The 20,989-nt window shown below is 33.5% G+C and overlaps 1 protein-coding gene across 1 annotated transcript in view; it reads left to right on the top strand.

The window, feature by feature from the left end:
* Window positions 1-411: 411 nt before the first annotated feature.
* Window positions 412-20,989, top strand: part of LOC129226154 (E3 ubiquitin-protein ligase UHRF1-like) — a 34,722-nt gene continuing 14,144 nt past the window's right edge. The window contains exons 1-3 of the mRNA XM_054860755.1: window positions 412-564; window positions 7,064-7,186; window positions 14,848-15,002. Coding sequence (XP_054716730.1) covers window positions 412-564; window positions 7,064-7,186; window positions 14,848-15,002 — 431 coding nt within the window. The remainder of the gene's footprint in view (window positions 565-7,063; window positions 7,187-14,847; window positions 15,003-20,989) is intronic.

The following is a 20,989-nucleotide window of genomic DNA, read 5'->3' as shown; positions in this document are numbered from 1 at the left end:
CTTGAATATCTCAAAACACACCAAATGTCATGAAAATTGGAATCGTTCTTAGAGAGCCATCTAAATCAATGCAGTTAAGGAAGCATGCAGCTTACCTTATCATATATGTTCTCCATCTGTTTTTGTATACCTATAATCCAAATGGATATGTTAGAGGAATCTTCCGCTAAATGAGACTGATATCCGTAGATGAATACTCACTAAAAACATAACTCCTTCTAAACTAAGAAACATAAATTTAATATATATATATTACAGCACTATATGTTTACAGTATAAGCAGTAAGAGAGAAGTGAATTGAGTTCCAACAAGGAATTAAAGTTCCTATTTGGCGACAGCGCCGTCTAGTGGAGGAAGTGGGCAACATACACAGTTTCTAACAGTTCTGAACGTTTTGTGTTTCTCCAGAGATGTGGATCCAGGTTCGCTCGATGGACGGGAAGAAGAGCTCCCGGGTGGACGGCCTCTCCAAGCTCACGAGGATCGAGGAACTGCGGGAGCTCCTGGTGGACAAGTTCTCGGCTCCCGTCTCCAGGCAGAGGCTCTTCTACAGGGGCAAGCAGGTGACACCCCTTCTTTTCCCAACCTGATGATTCTCGCAGAGCACATGCGACGCTTTTTAAAATCTTTTAAGGGTAATTCCACGTCAAATCAATCGAAAAACGAAGTTTTTGACCTCACCGATTTCGGATTTTAACGAAAATTGGTGTGAGGGACACATATGACGAGATAAGTAATGATAACTTACGATGTTTAAACGAAAAGCCAAAAGGCTAAATTCCGTAAGTCAGTCAATAATGTTACTTGCTTATACAAGCAGAGATAATACCACACAGTGGAAGATGCAGAATCAAATGTTAATGTGAGGAAATCAGGGTTGGCAAAAACCCGGGTTTTTTTTAAAAAAGCCCATGGACCCAGGGTTTTTTGGGGTTTTTTTTAAATAAAACCCAACTAAAGCTGGGTTTTTTAAAAGAAATGTGGTTTTTTTTGTCTTTTTTAGGGAAAATGTAGGGTACTTGTAGCATATTGTAGCGAAAGTATATGAACAAAGCACAAGAATTGTCTTGGGGTAAAAAAAGCTGGAAAACGAGTTAAAATTCAGCGTTTTCTGAAGAAGAGTATGAAAGACGACAAAACCCACGAGTGGTGAAGTTTCAGATTTTTTAGTTTCCATGAATACCAACAGTTAAGGCAAAATTACTTCTTGAGTGATAAAATCTATTGTTCGTTTTTAATTACTACTATTTTTTTGCATTTTACTTTATTGTATTTCATTTTTTTATGCAAAACTACTGTAGAACCTCAAGTAGTTTAAATCCCTATTTACTGAATTCCAGCTTAATCAAAACATTTCTTTGAATTTTATGTTGCCTGTTTTTCTATTTCTGTGTACAGATTAAGAAATATTAAACTTTTTTGTAAGATAATGAAAATACTGTACATCCTATTCTGTTTTCTGTCCAACCATTTGTAAAACCTGTTAATTTCTAAAAAAAAATATAACTTGTTAATTCGAAATTTGTGACGTGTCGGGTTGCAGAAAATAATTCACATGAAAGCCTTTTAGCTAGAGTAGTTTCATCTGTACAATCTACAAATATTGAGAAAACCAGACGTGACAGGACTTAGTCAAGATAATTTGAGTTATTTATTGACCAGTTAAAGATAAAAGTTAAATATATATTTTTTAAATCTTTGAAGTATTTTTAATGCCGTTAAGAGTTAAGAAATACTATTAAAGTTCAAAATTCATTTCTTATGTCCATTGTCTGTATTGAAGAACAAATAAAATAGAAGTTTAAATTGTAAAAGTATTTAAATTAATTCCTTTTTTAAAAAACTTCTCAAAAAATTTTAAAAACCCAAAAGTGGGCTAAATAATGGGTTTTTTTAAATGGGTTTTTTCAAAAAAACCCATTGGGTCCAAACCAATTGGGTCCAATCCGGCCAACCCTGGAGGAAATGAACATTGGAAACTTGTTTAAAATCTTACCAAAAATTTATTGGTCCATAGAAACTAAAATAAATAAACTGACAAAATAAGTTTATAAGAATAAACTCTGGCCATGAGCCGAAGTGGAGTTCACAACTCCCCGACACCTACCGGACCTAACACGCGAGAGGCTGACGAACACGAAAGAGAAGAGAGAGAACGATTGGAATCGTTCACTATTTATACTTGCCTCATTTGCATAGGATTGGGCATCAAAGGATGTCAACCTAAAACCGAAACTTTACACGTGCCGAAAGAGTCGAGAAGTTAATCTAATTTGAATAAAGTAAATTTTATAATACATTACATTAGGAATGAGAACGCGGTTAAATATTGTTTACCGATGTCTATCAAGTAATCCTGTCCATTTTTAGAATTCTACTTTAAAACTTTTACAAAATACAGAGTTGTTAAAAAAACTGAAAAATTGTGAAACCCCCCCCCCCCCCGAAAATTTGTGCTATACAAATGACTGTAACTTCTCTCCTAATTGTAGTAGAATAAAAATTTAAAAAGCATTTTGAAGCTGAAGAATAGAGCTTTCCATTGATATAAAACATGACTATCTCACGACAGGTTAAAGTTTCAAATTTATTCACAGTGACTTTTGACCTTGAATATCTCAAAACACACCAAATGTCATGAAAATTGGAAATAGTGAGGTCAAGAAGGTGATTGATCTGGCGTGGAATTACCCTTAGACGACACGAAAAAGGAAAGAGGAAAAAAATGACGAGCCATAAGTTCTGTACCTCGGAGTCGAAGCAACTGCAAAGGATGGGGAGCACACACTTTTAACGCTGGTAAAAATGACAAAGGATTTTTTTCTTAGAATTATGTTCATTTGGCTCGATGCGGAATAAGATTCTACTTCTACGAGGTGTAGGGTCATTTCAAACCTCGTAAATTTTTTGTGGCGGAATCGCGGGTGAAAAGAGCTCATGGCTAAAAGGTCCGAAAAAATATCCTTTATTTTTTGAAGCTTCAAGAGAAAGCGTTCCTAAACAAATGCTTTGACGTTGTCGAAAAAAAAAAAATAACAAAAATAACGAAGTTTTTTTCACAAACAACATCTCATCATAAATGGCCAATGACACTTAAGATTTATCAAAAATGCATTTTCACATTAAGAAAAAAAAACTTTCAAAGTACTATGCCATTTACATTATGGAACTGGACGGACATGTTCATGAAAATGACACAAACGGTAAAATGAGAGACGAGAGAGTTCTCGAATCCACGACATTATATACCTGTAGTCACATGTGGTAGAACGTTCAAAAACTCAAATTTCCATCATTTTTGCAAAACAATAAGAACGGTTGCCTGGCATGAAAACTTTGAAAAATCGACTCCCGCAGTTTTCATAAAAAGGAACTTAAACCACGTCCAGTTCAATTGAAGAATCGCCTGAATGACGTCATACTGCATCATGATATATTGTTTGTTTACATTGTGTATGATCCAATCTGCATGGGAAAAAAATCTATTTTAGCTTAAGAAACAGAAAAGCAAGTATTTCTTTTTTTAAATTTAGAAAAAAACTGAAAATTGCAATTTTTGGACTTATGCTACTCTGGCTCTGAGGTACAGAATTGTTCATATCGTTTATTCGATGCGAAGTATGCATAGGTTTCTGGAAGTCGAATCTTTTAATGTTTGGCACCGCAAATCAAGCCTTTGGATAAAATTAGTATTTACATTTCAAAGTAAAAAATTTTAAAAAAAATCAGAGGCCATTGCCGTAAAAGGCGTCTTATCTCGCTTTTTCTTTCTCTGCATCGATGGTTGCAACGTTAATTTGTGTGATTTTATTGCCATTAGATGTCATTTAATAATCATTTAGATTGTTAGACTTTGTATTTTTCTGATGTTGCATTAAATGTAGACCGTAGGCAGTTTTTTTTTTTTGATGCAAATGCCATCAGTGTTTTCTTTTCTGATGAGAATGGTTCTTTTTAGTTGCTCGGGACGTGGAAACGAGTTCTAATTATAACCACGATATAAGCTTCATCCAGTGCTGTCATTGCAAATTATTCTACATTTGAAATGTTTTAACATTTTTACGGCAACATCATCGTCCAATCCTGAGACAATAAACATTTCTTCCTCATTGATTCACGGGAGACTTCTAGGAGAAAGGAAATCCATAGCCTCGTTCTTTCATTTCCACCGACTCCGTGGGGTTCAACATTAGAAGGGCTTTAGAAGCATTTGAGTTAAAGCGTGCCTATCACTGATCATTAAAAAGTGTCTGGTCAAAAAAAAAACAGGTGATATTTGGCACGAGGGTTCGAATTCCGAACGATAAATAATTTCTCGTGGCTGATGTTCGGAACCGGTCTGATGAAGCAGAATCGGTGACCGATAAATCTCATCGAAAAGAAAACAACGTGTGCCGAAAGGAAGGAAACATTTCAAGAAGAAGCAAAAATCCAGTGCAGAATTGGGATAGAATCTTTCGAACATGTGACCTCTTCTGTGCATGAAAGTTCTGGGAACCATCCTGAACAGGGTTGGCAAGTTTCTGCCAAGGCAGTTAAAACCACTGATAGAAACCGGTTAAAACCGGCATGGCAAAAACCACTTTCTGCCACTTTGCGGTAGAAACTGGCAAAAACTCACAAAATGAAAAATTCTTGATGTATAACAGAAAATGCATGGAAAAAATCATTAATTGTTAACCAAAGTACTGTATTTTTATTACAAAATTATCACAATTCAAAATCAAATGTTACATTGTTTGGACCCTGCAATTGCCTCTTGGAAAAGGTGGTTTCAAAAATCTAAACAGGTTCTCAATTTACTATGCACCAATGAGAAATTAGCATCAAGGAGCAAGCAATGTTCGTGAAACTTTAATCTATTGTATAACTGGTCCACCATGTAGTAACTGGGGTTGTGGTAAAAATTTGACTGGAAAAATAAGTTACGAGAAATGGGGCCAATTTGTTTTGCAAAGCTGTGACATTAGGTACAAAATTTAGACAAGTAAAATTCAGGCACTTTCTTCTTGAAGCACGTGACATGATAATTTCAATCACAAACAATTAAGAGGAAGCATATATGTGAGCAAATTACAATCAGTAATGCCTGTTTAATTCTGTCTGTCACTCCTCTGTCCTAAGCACCCCTGTATGATTTTTTACCCTTTGTTCAATTAATCCAAGTACTACGAGCCTTTGCAATTGGAAAGTTCCCTTTCTGAACTAAATCAAGGGCACTAGCATGGGATTTTATTTTTTTTAATGATGAAATGTTTCATTTTTTAGTTTACTCAAACAAATATCATTTACTAATTACTTGAGTTATTAAAGACATTTCTAAATTTTTGCCAGTTTCTGCCGGTTTTAACTGGGTATAACCAGTTTCTGCCACTGGCACGGCAGAAACTAGTTTCTGCCGGCAGAAAGCCAACCCTGATCCTGAAGACTAATCTATGTAAAGAGTTGTACGTATATTTTTTGTACGAAAATAACCTTAGATAGGTTTTCTGCCCTATATTACCGTGCTGAGCACAAAAGTCGTATCTGCACTTTTTATCAAAATTGAGTCATGGTCACCAAGTGATTCTTTGTCGCCTATTTTACCTAAATACAACGTTTTGTGGTCATTTGTGAATGGGAAATTTTTTTAAAAATCCTTAAAAAGTATCATCCATCTGTATCAAATACATTGAGATACGTAACTTTAAATGACTATTTTTCATTTGGAACTCCAATGGAGGTACGACCTTTTTGCTTAGCACGGCTAGTGATGTGGATCGGGTAAATAACCAGCGGGTAGGTAAATATTTTTTGGGTATTTACCCAAAAACTGTGTATTTTACAAAAAAATGCAAGAAGTGAAAGGGATTTTTTTAAAAAATCTAAATATAAAATAATTGGTAAAACTGACACATACATATGTAATACACAGTTTATAATATTTTTTTATTGAAAGACTTGATGAAAATATGAAAGAAACATGTTGTGAAACAAAGAATCTATTTTTTCAATGTCATAATTGGAGAAATATAAGCAATTCAATGATGAACTTCAGAATTTCAAAATCACAATCTAGGTTAGTCATATCCAAAATGAAAAAAAAAAAAAAGGAAGCATGAGGGATGTTTGGAAGAATAAACTAAGAAATTATTAAGACTGTGATGTTATTTATTAATTTTATTGCTGTTTATGTGATAACGTGGCAAATATAGAAACAGTTTTCACATTAGTAAGCAAAAAAAAAAAAAAAATCAAAATATTGTTTTCTGTTGCCTTGCTCATTTGCATTTGCTCCCCGGTACTTCATGATGATTTATTCAAACTATTTTTAATACACGCAATTAGTGATGTAGGGTGGAAAGGTAAATATTTTTTTGGGTATTCATCCGAAGGCAAGGTAAATCCCCTAGTAATTGCGCATTTTGCAAAGAATTTTTGGGTGGTATCAAAAGGTCAGGATTTTCTTTTTGAAACATAAATCGTAAAATGAGAAATTAAAATATAAAAATTTATGTATTATAATTTTTTTAATTAAAGGCTTGATGAAATCTTATCACTAAAAAAAAAAAAAAAAAAAAAAAAAAACTGTCAGAATTTAGAATGAACTATTCTAAAACTTAAATGGGATGTTTGCTTTTTTTTTGTAACAAGTTAAGCTTTTTACTTTTTGTAGAATGACTTTTTATATCTGAAATTTACTATCATCATTGAGTAGGCATATCCAACACATTTAATGTTAATATCATATTAGATTGCTAAGTTTTTTCACACAATAATTCTTTAAATATGTGATCAAAATACATTTTTTTGGCAAAAATTTATTGTTTTGTATATGGTTGGTTATATATACATAGTGGAATACATTCAGAAAAGTATTTTAGTATAAATTTTTGAAATAAATACCTGGGTAAATACCCATTTTGATTATTTACCCAGGTATATACCCTGGGTATTTACCCCTAAAAATAAATACCTGGGTATTTTACATCACTAAGCACGGCATAATGCTTGGAAACATTCACAAGAAGAAGAAATGCCAAAACATCGAACGATCATTTTTTTTCTTTTTTTTCCTGAAAGTTGGAGGACGGACACACGCTGTTCGACTACGACGTGGGACTCAACGACATCGTTCAGATCCTGGTGAGGCAGGAGGCACCTCCTCCTCCTCCCCCCTCCTCTTCCAAGGACAAGGAGAACGAGGTGAGCAGACATTCCTTTTTTCCCAGCAACCCCACTGTTGTTTCTTGTTGAATGTTTTTTTAGAGGTAGAGAACTTGAAATGGAAACAAAAAAAAAATGCTTCCGATGTCTATGTCATTTGAAAGGTCATTTCATGACATTCACGCTCGACTACGGGCACGTGAATTTCTGTTGGATAAAAATTAGAGACGTACCGAGTACTCGGTAACTACTCGGTACTCGGCCAAATTTTGATCAGATACTCGGCCAATACCGAGTAGTTGCAAAAAATTGAATATTGTTCATGACAGATATTAAAATTTATAAAAAAGTGCAAGCATACGTAATATTCTGCAATCATTTACAAGTCAAATTTAAATTTTGAGAATAATGAAGTTTGTAATGCTTCAATGGAACAATTCTTAATTTGTGCCCAAGGTTAAACTTATTTATTAAAAATTGTGCAAAAAAGGTAAGTATAGAAAATATGGAATTTTAGATATTTCAGATATTAAAATTTATAAAAAAGCGCAAGCATATATATAATATTCTGCAATCATTTACAACTAAAAATTTACATGTCAAATTTAAATGTTGAGAATAATGACGTTTGTGATGCTTCAATGGAATAAATCTTTATTTTAATGTCCTCAAAGTTGATAAAACTTATATATTAAAAATTGTGCAAAAAAGGTAAGTATAGAAAATATGGAATTTTTTATATTAAAAAATGGATTTTTGCTGCAAACAAAAATTAGTTATAAAACATATAAAAATACCTTATGCTTAAAAAATAAAAGGAAATAAAACGTTTAAAAGCACAGTGCAGACACGTGTTTTAGCATTACAAGGAATTCCTTTTTCAATGCACAAAATGGGAGCTCATGGATTTAAAGGCATCCGACAAAGTCGGATTTTTTTCTCTCGAATGTCTTTACATTCCTTAGTTCACATTTTATGCACTGGAAAAGACGTTCCTTGTAACGCAGAAACACGTCTCTTCAGTGTTCCTGCACATTTGTTTTATTTGCTTTTAAAAATTATTTATGTTTGGCAGACTAGAACTATAATAGATTGGTATAATTTGTTTTAATTCCAACTTGATTAATCATACCTTTTATTTATTAGTTTTTAATTTTAAAAATTTTTTTTTGTAAAATTTTTAGCATAAACAATTTTTTTTAAACAATGCGTAATTAAATTTCAGCTGTAATTTAGTTTTAAAAACTATTATATGGACAAGGAGGTCTATACTACTCTTCCAATAAGTTCGAAATTCATCACATGTGTGTCAGTGGTTCTTCTTAAAACATAATTGGTACTCGGTAACTCGGCCGAGTAGTGAAAGGCCGAGTACTCGGTACTCGGCTACTCGGCCAAAGTGCTACTCAGTACGTCTCTAATAAAAATGCTGTATTATGTTTCTCACTTCTTACTATTCAATCTGCATTATATTAATCTAGTATCGGTACTTTCCTACATCGTATTTTTCACCGATTATTAATCAGAAATATATCGGACGTAGTGATGTGGATCGGGTAAATACCCAGCAGGTAGGTAAATATTTTTTGGGTATTTACCCAAGACCAGGGTAAATACCCAAACACTGGGTAACAAAAAAAAATGCAAAAAGTGAATGGGACTTTTTTTTCAAGCTAAATATGAAATAATTGGTAAAACTGGTACATACATATATGAGTGGGAGGATTATAATATTTTTTATTGAAAGACTTGATGAAATTCTGAAAGAAACATATCGTGTAAACCAAAGAATCTTTCTTTTCAATGTCATAGTTGGAGAAGCATAAGCAATTCAATGATGAACTTCAGGATTTCAAAATCACAAGCTAGGTTAGTCATATCCAAAATAAGAAAAAAGGAAGCATGAGGGATGTTTGGAAGAACAAACTGAGAAGTTATTAAGACTGATGTTATTTATTTTATTGCTGTTTAAGTGACAACGTGGCAAATATAGAAACAGTTTTCACATTAACAATCTGCAAAACATATAGGTAAATAAATAGTAATAATAAATTGAGCGACATTTCGTTACATTTTGATGTCATGCAGGGACATATTACTGGGTTATAAAAAAATAGGACCTTAAAAAATTGATTTTTTTTAGTTACCAGTTAAGCTTTTTACTTTTTGTAGAATGGCTTTTTATATCTGAAATTTGGCTATCAACATTGTGATTAGGCATATCCAACACATTTAATGTGAATATCATACTAAATTGCTAAGTTGTTTCCCACAATAATTCTTTAAATATGTGATTAAAATACAATTTTTGGACAAAAATTTATTGTTTTGCATATGGTTGGTTATATATATACATAGTGCAATACATACAGAAAAGTATTTTAGTTGAATATAAATTTTTGAAATAAATACCCTGGTAAATACCCATTTTGGGTATTTACCTGGGTATTTACCCCTAAAAATACCCGGTTATATGACATCACTAATCAGATGTTATCTCGTTCTCTTTTCGTCCCCCGCGTGAAGGTCATTGAAGGGGAGTGGCACGAGTGTGACTCTGAAGAAGGAGGGGCTTATCTCGTTGAAGAAGGAGGGGCTTATCTCGTCATTGCCGACTCGAACCAATTGCATTAGACACGTGTAGTGGGCGTTGGCATGTGGTCTTACGTGGCATTAGTGAATGATATGGTAATTAGGCGGAAAGATAAAAGAGAAACTGGTCTTCGTCTCTTCACTCTGCGATCTAGTACACGATGTTTGGGTAGTCGGAAGACTTCGCTCTTTTTCCCTCACAATGGGATTGTGTTAGGAGTTAGTTTTACATAGCTAGTCTATTTAATAATAGGAAAATGATTCTTACCGGTGATATCCATTTTATCTCGGCAACTCGTATAAATAGCGCTATAGTTTTTTTAAAGCTTTTTACTTCAGATTAAATGGGTCATCGTAGAAGTATTTATTTAAAATGATTGTGTTTTTTTATTTTAAGTGTTGATAGCAAATAAAGCTATTTCTTCTTTTTAAAAAGTTTAAAGTAATTTTTAATTTATTATACTCTGCTAATGTATGAAAATATTAGAAATGGGTTTCATCCCAACATCAATTTCACACACTCTGGTGCAAATGTTTTCGCGGAGATCCGCTCTTTTTAAAGGCTTTGCGGTCATTTTTTATAGCAATCTAAATCCGCCTAGAAATAGTGACCGAAATTGCAGGGGGGGGGGGGGGGACTCTTATAAAAGAAGTTTTATCATTTCAAGATCATATAAGTGAAAAACAAATTCATTTTGGAATGCAATCGAACGCTTGCATGGCCAAACACGGCACAAAGACATCCAGATTTCAATCCTTTTGTATCCTGCGAGTATTTCTATTCTTCTGGGAATTAAAAGCTATTTTAGCCATTGCTACCTTGAATCTGCCCATTTTATATATCATTTCGAGAATTGATTTGTTTTCCCCCTTCATTTTTGTTATTGAATCATGGGGGTGTTTTAGTTTTTTTAGAATTCGTCTCAATTCAATTTATTATTTGCCTGTAAAAATAGTATCAAATATGCATTGAATAGCATCCTCATATCTCACTTTTACTGCCACTATTTTCAATCCATGTGGGGTGCAGCTTCTTTTCAAACCGGCACACTTTTGGCAGTAAATCTGGCCGGACGGCATATAGACAACCTTTACTCAGTTAGAGATCTTATAATAGTATTGGGACTCCTGATTGGCAAGTCAACGCAAATGTGTCAGCCGTGTTTTTTCCCTGTCCGACGTAATGAACAAATTTCGTTCCTCAGAAGTTATAAATTAACGTTTGAATGTTTTAAATTATCGCCCTCTCTTTTCATAATGTCTAGAAGACAAGTGTTGTTTCGAAATGAAACAATAATTAGAGTCCGCAAAACAAGCTATGTAGAAGACGGGTGATGTTTTCACACGGTAGCCAATCAGCAGACTCAAAATTTTTACATGTCTCTAGCAGAGTAAAGGTTGTTTATATGCATCCCGGCCAAACGTCGACCGGGATGCACCAAGCGTCTGCATTGATGGGAAATAAATTTTTATTATGTTTCATTTCCATTTTGAGTTCCTGCCCCCCCCCCCCCAGCCAAAAAAAAAAACACTCTTAATGAACGGTCCTCTCTGTTTCTCACAGCCCTCTGGAGCGGCCTCATCCGATGCTGATCCCGCAAAAACTTCTGTCCAGACGACCAGTCGCTACTTCAAGGTCAGTTGTCTTTCTTCATCCTCATATACATAATAGCCAGTCAGAGTTTGTTGATTTAAATCAGCTTGATTTAAATCAATTGAATATTTTTTTTTAAATCATTGATTTGAATAGTTTTTTTTTTTTTATCAAATCATTTATTATCTCAATTGATTTAAATCATTTTTTTTAATCAATATCCTTAATTAAAATCAGTTTACTTTATTTTTATAAATCAATTTTGTATTTTTAGAATGTGTGTTGCTCTAAATTTAACTACACTGCATTGTACAACTACAAAACTACATACATCCCTTTTAATGTGTGTGAAACAGATTTTCCTTTTCGCAATATTGCTTTTACTCCAAAATTACAGTTCAATTCAGTATAGAACCAAAATAAAAATGTTCAGTTTTTCTCATACACCATCACTGATATAATTATGAAAAGTAATTGCCAACATATTCTTTTACACTAAAAGGTACATGATGATGGAAACCATATTTTTAAGCAAAGCAAAAAACAAAATCACTTCTTATCGAAGTGTTATGACGTATTTAAAAATCTTTAAAATGTATTGAATAGTTATAGAACTTATCTTAGTTTGAAAAGCAAGCTGAATAGATTCATCTACTGTATGAAATGTATTATGTTTATAAATGTAAAGTAATAAATAATTATAAATTTAATAAAAATAAAAGAAATGTGATTTAAATAAAAACAAATCAGATTGATTTTTTTTTTAATTCAAAAAAATCACGAACCCTGTAGCCAATGATTGAGTAACGCTCATGAACAATGAAACTCGGCCTGATCATTTGATAATATGTTTTGGTAATGTTTGGCATGCCGAGCAGGGTTTCCGAGGTTTTCGACATTACGGTGAAAACCACAGTAAATACCATGGTTTTTACCGTCCTGTACAAAGCCCTTGTGTCCGAAACTACATTTTTAGAGAAACTATTTTGTGAGAAAATACCAAAAACAGAAAAAAATACTCTTAAGTTATGTTTTACATTGAAGATTTGATGAATGTGAACGTTCCAATATTTATATATATGTAACTTATTTTCTTATTTATACTGCTGATTCTATTCTTCATTAAAAATTTAAATTTTTTTTTTTTGCATCATTGTAAGCAAATGTTTTATCATATATGCATGCGTGCAATTGAAAGTGTTCAAAATACAGTGCAATAATTAATCTTAAATGCAGTAAATGACAATTTTTGAACTGAGGGGAAAATATATATATTTGTGAATCCTTTACAGCTTTGTGAAGATTTTCTTCATTTTATCATGGCGCCATTTCGTGATCTAAAACTAAATGACCACCAAACTACTTTTGGAAAATGCCAATCATTTGTTTCTAAAGATTGTCAAGCTGCTCTAGTTTTTTTTCCATTGTATTTACAGAATGTATTGTATTAAAAACATGAATTAAAAAACAAAATTGCACAAGTTTAACACCATGGAAGTTTTTAAACCATGGAAATGTGCAAGCTCTGGATGATACATTTTATTTATTTCATTTCACTCATAGGAAAGTCAGATTTAGGAACTATAAGAACTGTTATCCACTTGTTTTTTTTTTTTTTTTTGCCAGTATTGCCAACCAGTCTTGCATAATATAGACGAACGTGCGAATGGCGTTCACAAGAAAATTTTTGGCTCTGTTGAAATTTTTTTTCAAACTGCTAACGTTGATTTAAAAAAAGAAAAAAACTTTTTTTTAGGGAATTTTAAAGAAAATTCTAGAGTTTATTTCTGTAAAGCCTTTCTCCAAAAGCCTTTTAAAACACATGTATAAAAAAAATAACGGTTTTGGCAGTTTTCTTCAGTTGGTGATAAATAAGCAAACTAGATGTTATTGTAAAAAAAAAATGATTTAAAGCACTTTTTTTTTGCCTCTTAATGAATTTAATTTTTTATTCAAGGGTGAGTTAGGCAAAATAATTATGTGCAGAAAATTTTCCTGTTAGGATTTGTGTTCGCAGAAAGCTTTTCATTTTATCGAAGTCTGTTACCAACATTGGATGATTATTTTATTTTGGAAAATCCATTCGAAATGATAACTTTTAGGGATCGAAAGAATACATATGCGTATTAAGTCTGTCTCGCTCCTTCATTTTCTTGTGTATTTTGAAGTATTTTTGAATGCTCTTCATAAAATCCTGATTCACGTGTGTCAGTCTGACTGCTTGTCCTTATTGTGGTCGTTTTCAATCGTTCATGAAATGAATGTATTTCTGTTGCATGTAATCGCTTTCTCTATTGGTTTAAAAGAAAGAACTGTGCTTATTTCTTATTGGAAGAGACATTTGCAGCTTTCTACGGAGTTCGCGAAATCTCTTCTTTAATCCACCATCGGACTTAGGAGAAAGCTTATTGCTATTTGAGAAACATCATTGGATGCCGAAAATCTGCCCTCTATTCTATTTAAAGAGCCACAGTCTTGTTTATCAGGTCTTCACTACTTTTCTCTATGTCTTGCTGTATGTGTGTCCCCATGTTTCGTATTAAACGTACAGTATACTCCCGATTATCCGTGCTAACCACCGGGCGGCGTAGCACGGATAATCGGAAAACGCGGATAATCCGAAAAAATCATTTAAGGAATATGCAGGATAACTATTTAAGGGGAAATTAGAAAAAACTATGTATATACTCACACAAACCAGGAACTTTTTTCGAAATTTATTGCTTAAAAAAACGATGATACATTTTTGTTTTCTTTGTTTGTTTAAATTGTTGCGTGTGTCCGTAGAATTTTTCTCACTGCAATTATTTCTCCGTAATAGTAACCTCTTTCACTCATGTAATCCAATAAATGTTCTACAGATTGTAGAGCAGTAGAATGTGAAATTGTATTTTCTTCATGTTCTTCATCTTCCTTTTCGGTATCATCACTTGCGTTTGATTCGGTAACAAGTTCAACGATATTTTCGTCAGACATTGAAATCCTGATTCACGTTCGTCGCTTTTAAACCACTCTTCGACATTTTCGGCGTCAACTGATTCAAAACCTTCGATTTCTTTAACTTCTTCAATGATGTTATCGATACAGTGAAATTCCGTTACAACGAATACCAATACAACGAAATTTCCGTTTCAACGAAATACATTCTCAGTCCCTATATAATTGCCATTACATTATTTGAATTCCATTACAACGAAATTCTCGTTACAACGAACAAAATTGGCGGTCCCTTGAAGTTCGTTGTAACGGGATTTCACTGTATTATCGATAACATCATCGAAGCTTTAGAAAAATTATATTTGATTAATGATGTTATCGATAGATATTTAGATTAATGATGTTATCATCGAAGCTTTAGAAAAGTGGGATTCCGAAATGATGCACGGATAATCCGCACACGGATTAATCGGGAGTATACTGTATTTGTTTATGTTCAGCTGTCTGAATCTCTGCTTTACACAACCTTTCAACGGTTTCAATATTTGATCTAATCTCCCGAACGCTTGTGTTTCAGGTGGGGGACAGGGTGGATGCCAAGGATTCCGGTACTGGTGCCTGGTTCGAGGCCAAGGTGGTGGACATCCTCCCCGATAACGAGAAGCAGACCCTTCGGCCGTCCTCCTCCAACCAGGAGGAGGACAACCTCCTCTACTCCGTCCTCTTCGAAGAGTAAGAATTTCATTTTACGATCGATGAAATACAGTGGGACCTCTCTATAAGGGACACTCAGGGGACCGGACAATTTGTCCCTTAAATAGAGGTGTCCCTTCTTCGGAGGTAGATAGATTTATGCATGCAATGCAAAGTCAGTATAGTTTCATAATAAACGCAAATTAATAACATTTAAGATTAATTATTGAAAACGTTTCATCTATGTATACTTAATAAAATTTAGAACTATTCAAACAGGAAAAACAATTTTCATTAATTATAATATTGAACTAATGTATTACATTGATTTGTTGAATGTCATTTAATTTACAATGCAAAAACAGTGCAACAGTGTAATCACATTTCAAGTTTTCCATACAAAACTTGCCATGGGTGCCTAATATCTTCGGGGTGAGCCTATAAGAAAAATTTATGAATGAGTAAGTAAAGCATGAATGTTAGGTCTCAGCAAGGATTTTAGGATACTTATTTGTCTTTTTTGCATGTTAATGTCAAGACAAACTTTTTTTTTTGTTAATTTTTGAGCAAAAAAGGATCTTAAATTCCAATATACTGGATGATTCTAATGAAATTATGCATACTTATTTTTCGAATTCTTCTCTGTGACTGTCCCTTAAATAGAGTGTCCCTTAATGAGAGGCAAATACATGGAGGTCCCTATTCAAAGGGACTGGGACCTGAAAAATTGTCCCTTAAATAGAGGTGTCCCTTATTCAGAGGTGTCCCTTAAAGGAGGTACTACTGTACACGATTACGTAGAGAGATCTCATCAGGGTCAAATTAATCATTAAAATGTTACGGCAGACTGCAGAAAAATAACCAAAAAGGAAACGTTTCAAATCGCCCGATGACAGGAAAAACCTCAACTGAAACTAGAAAATTATTTGTTTATATTCGAGAAAAAAAATGCTAACAGACTTTTTGACTCGATGATTTTCTTCGCGCTAAAAATTTAAATAAAAGCATTGTTGCAGAAAGTGGAGATGAAGCACTGAATAATCATTTGAATGGTGGAAAGTTTTTGTAAACTAGGGATTTTGTGTCGAAATCCGAGCGTCATAATCGATGGTTTTTAACGAATATCTCCGCTAGTTATTATCAGAGGATGATGTCGAATAGCCAAACATAAAGACGGGAAGATGACGAATCCATCGATATCTGGTTCGATGGTTGGCGTTCGGAAGAAGTAACTCGGACATAGATAGGTACATACGCTCGGTTTCTAATTATGTAAGATGTTTCAATCGGTGAACGAATGTCTTCCGTACAGTGAAATACATGATTACGTAGAGCGTCATGTGTCTCATTTTATACTGTGGTGGATCTTATCCGGTATTTTCGTGCCCGGAAATCCGGCATCTTTCCGGTCATGTTTTTGTTAGATTTTTAATTTAAACTTTCACAAAAAGTGAAAGAATCCCTTAATTTGGAAAAAAAAAAATCATTAAAAATACATTTTTGCATCATGCAGAATCAATCGTTTTTCGATGTAAACATTGAATCACGTTATGACATCATTCGTGCGATCAGTCGCGATAACTCGGTCAAATGAATGAACTTCTGGGCGAACCGAGTCACCAGTTCATTGTATCTTATAACCGCGAAGTTTTTTTTTGATTGAGTTACTTTTTGATTGGCAACATATCTTTAACTTTCTTTCATTGGCAACACATCTTGTATTTTGCATATTCTTAATTTGAAAGCCATGTGAAGACTTTAAATACTTTGAGCGATCTTTTTCGCTCTCTCTCTCACCTCACATAGCCGCAATGTGTTGCACGTAGTAATTCATCGTGATTTCGTGATGTCTGCCAGTGCTCTTTACTCCTGGCAGGGGGTTATACACCTTTAGGCCTATCTTTGTGTATTACGGTAATGCCTTATATTCCTTGGAATCGGCATGTTCGTAAACTTAATGTTTCGTGGCATAATAGCGGCTAATATTTGTTTATTTTTCTAAATGTTTTTTTAAATATCAATGAAGATGTTGTTCGTCAACTTCAGAAATCTTTTGAAGATAATAAATACAAATTTTCCTTGAGGAAAAATGCTTCACGTGTTTTTCTTTTTCTCCAACTTCAGGCTGTGGTCATTTTTTTTTTGCAAGTTCACTTCTACTAGCGGTGTAGTATGTCTAATTTCACTACATATAATGCTCACAGTTTTTAACTCTCCATTGTTTTTCTTGCTCCAAATGTTCGCTGATCGTGTTCATGAGTGCCAGTTATAATCACCTGTTGAAATGTCATTCTGAAACAATGTCACCTGAATACATTTATCGACATGCCGTTTTCGTCGTTTCGAGGCCCCCCATGCCAAAGAGATCAATCCACGTTCGATGCGAGGATCGAAAGTTTCTCGTTTTCCGCCGGAGGCAAGTCGATAAAATGTCTCTTCTATTAAAATCACAAATCAAAAATTTTTGAATGACATTCTTCCTGAAGTTTTGTCAAAAAAGTGGAAATCTGAATCTGGCTTACTTTTTTTTTCATTGGAGTCAGCATCGTCGTGCAGGGGCCAATCCAGGATATTTTTCTCGCTACCTATTTTTGTGAAAGTATTGCATCATTCTATTTTTGTGAAAGTTTTTTTTTTCTTTTTTATCAGCATTGTTTTTGTGAACTTTTAGAGGTGTCCTATTTTTGTAAAAGAGAAGTAGAACAAGTGAAATTTTAGTTTGAAAAGTGTAAATGTCATCTAGTATTATTTTTAACAGGTTTCGTTTTTTGGGGAGGGGGAGCTAAAAACTTAAGAAGTACCAAAAATACCACCATAATTTCAGCTTAATGGACTATGTACTGTGTACAATATTGGAAATTATGAGAAAAACGGTTCCCCAAAACAGATGTTTAAAGATTGCGATACTATTGCATAAATACACTTTGGCAAGAGACAGCTAAAAACGAGTTAAAATATCACAAAAAGGTTGCTATTTAAGCGATTGTACATATAAACCTGCTTAGAATTTTATTTTATGAGTATATTTTGTTTTAAACAGAAACAAATTTTATATTTCAAAATGCGAATTTTTGTGAAATTTTCGATGTTTTTGTGAAGCTACCTGATTTTACTACTTGATTTTTGTGAAAGTACCTATTTCAAAACAAGATTTTTGTGAAGGTACCGAAAAACGGTAGCAAAATCAGCCTGTATTGGGCCCTGTCGTGACACCTGTATTTACATTTTTATTTCTGTTCCAGGTTTCGTATGCTCTCGAAAAAGTTTTGAGCGCTTCGAAACTTTAAAACCGTTGTAATTCATTGACATAGAGTTTAAATTCTTTACGAATGCATTGAATCGTGAGTGACTCGGCAATTGCATCTTTTTGCTTGATGGGCCGCTTTCTTCGTGATGCGATCTTTTCGGTCAATTGTATGAATGCTGAAAATCAACTCCACTAATTTTGTACGTGACTTGTTGCCGTACGCAGGGGTCGAAGTAGTCCTATATATCCTATATTTTCAAGAAAAGCATCAAAATCGTCCTATATTTCCTATATTTTTGAAAAATGTCTTATATTTCCTATATTTCCGTTTTTTGTTGTTGTTGAACCAGGAGGACATTAATAGTACAAATTTTGGTGCACTGAAGGAAAAGATGATTTTACCGCTTTTTGCCATTTTTGCAACTGTGCAGTGCCCATAAGCAATTGTGGATTTTCGCAATGGAGGCAGCATGCTAAAACATTCAAGCATAAAGAAAACTGGGAAAAACGTCAAGAGGATCCTTCTCAAGCCAGGGCCCAATACAGGCTAATTTTGCTACCGTTTTTCGGTACCTTCACAAAAATCTTATTTTGAAATCGGTACTTTCGCAAAAATCAAGTAATAAAATCAGTAGTTTCACAAAAACATCAAAAATTTCTCAAAAATTCGCATTCTAAAATATAAAATTTGTTTCTCTGTTTAAAACAAAATATACTCATAAAATAAAATTACAAGCAGGTTTATATGAACAATAAAATCCCTTAAATAGAAACCTTTTTGTAGTATTTTAACTCATTTTTAGCTGTTTCACACCAAAGTGTATTTATGCAATAGTATCGCAATCTTTAAACATCTGTTTTAAGGAACTGTTTTTCTCATCATTTCCTATATTGTACGCAGTACATAGACCATTAAGCTGAAATGACGATGGTTTTTTTCCCACTTCTTAAGTTTTCAGCTCCCCCCCCCCCAAAAAAAACGACACCTGTTAAAAATAATGCTAGATGACATTTACACTTTTCGAGCTAAAATTTCACTTGTTCCACTACTTCTTTTACAAAAATTAGGATGCGTCTAAAATTTTACAAAAACAATGCTGATAAAAAAAAAAACTTTCACAAAAATAGAATGATACAATACTTTCACAAAAATAGGTAGCGAGAAAAAAATCCTGGATTGGCCCCTGCAAGCTCTGTTTGTTCTTAATACAAGTGTTAAAGGGTTCAGTTTAGATATAAAATCAAAGAACAGTGGAGTTAGTACTTGGGTCATGAGTGAGGAAGAAAAAATAAAAAGTTTCTTTGTTCAAATTGTTTAATTATTTCGTCTATAAAATACACTGTTTGTTTCAAAAATTATTCTTTCAACTACAGAAAAGTCATTTCAGATGTAAGGAATAATTTTATTTGAGGTTTTTTTTTAAACAAAATCATTGATAAGAATAAATAAATAATACATGATATGTATTATTTCTTTTTTCATTGCAAAATTAGTCATATAATGTGTCCTATATTTGCCCTATATTTTTTGCGGAAAATTTCCTTCATGTGACAAATCGGTCACTTCTACCCCTGCGTACGCTAAAATTTTCTATCAAAAAAATAAAGGCGTGTACTCCAACTCAATTCCCGAACTCTAGAAACGAATGCATCGGCAGGTGTCCGTAAATTAAGTAAATCATGAACACCCTTTCGTTATGAGCTCTTGCAACGTTTCCCCCTCCTGACTATTTGCCCTTGATGGATATCATTATTTTCTTACTATGCACGGTTGTTTGAAAACAGTAGCAACTGAAATATAATAATAAAACTGTTTCCACGTTATGTAAGACGAGGAATTCTATTTTTTCCACGACGGTTAAAAATGAAAAAAAATTATGAAACTGCTTCGACCAGGGCTCGTACGCTCCTTCAAAACTCCTCCAATACTCCTTCATTCAGGAAAATTTTTTGAAGGGCCCTTCAGACTCCTTTATTTCCGTTTTAACTCCTTCAAAACTCCTTTTTTAGTTGAAGACTACATAACTTTCCTCTATGACGGTAACTTAAATACTTCAATCGACAACTTAACTTAGTCACGAGGGCGGTTGTATAAGAGCGATTTTAATGTAGTAATTTCATACATTTATTTTGTTTTCATAAAGATGTGATGTATAAATTGATCAGAGAAATCATAAAAAGTTGAAGGTGAAAATGTTATTGGATGACTAAGACATTTCATAAGTAAAGTAAAACATGCTTAAATGGTGCTTTGTTATTTTTTTCAAGTTTTATGATCATTATTTTTCCCTCCACCACACTCTCAGCAGCTAGACTCAGGTTGTCTAATTATTGTTTAAAGATTTAAAAATACATAAGTAGATGTACTACATTAAGTGATTGTGTCAAGTGATGTTATGCCTTGAGGGGAGATGGGTTCATGAAATTGACAAGGGAAAGAGAGAGGATGACAAAGTAACAGTTATTGTAACAATATTTTTATGAAAAATGTGACATGTGACAGGAGGAGTTAGGTGAAGTGTGACAAAGGCGTAATAATAATGTAATTCAAATATGTTGAAAAAAAAGTGCAACATCATTTAATGACAGTCCATTCTTCAAAATCCCAATTAACTCCTTCAAAACTCCTCTAAAACTCCTTCATTTTGTTTCTGAAATTAAGTACGAACCCTCGTCCCATTAGGTCGGAAGGAAGCATTTAAGACCATGAAAACAGGAAGCAGAGTCACAGGTGAAATAAATGTCCGAAGGAAATGATCCATTTATTTTCTAGAGATAT

The sequence above is a fragment of the Uloborus diversus genome, chromosome 7 (genome assembly GCF_026930045.1).
Source record: "Uloborus diversus isolate 005 chromosome 7, Udiv.v.3.1, whole genome shotgun sequence".
Taxonomy (NCBI): domain Eukaryota; kingdom Metazoa; phylum Arthropoda; class Arachnida; order Araneae; family Uloboridae; genus Uloborus; species Uloborus diversus.
This window is presented reverse-complemented; position numbering and strand designations above follow the sequence as displayed.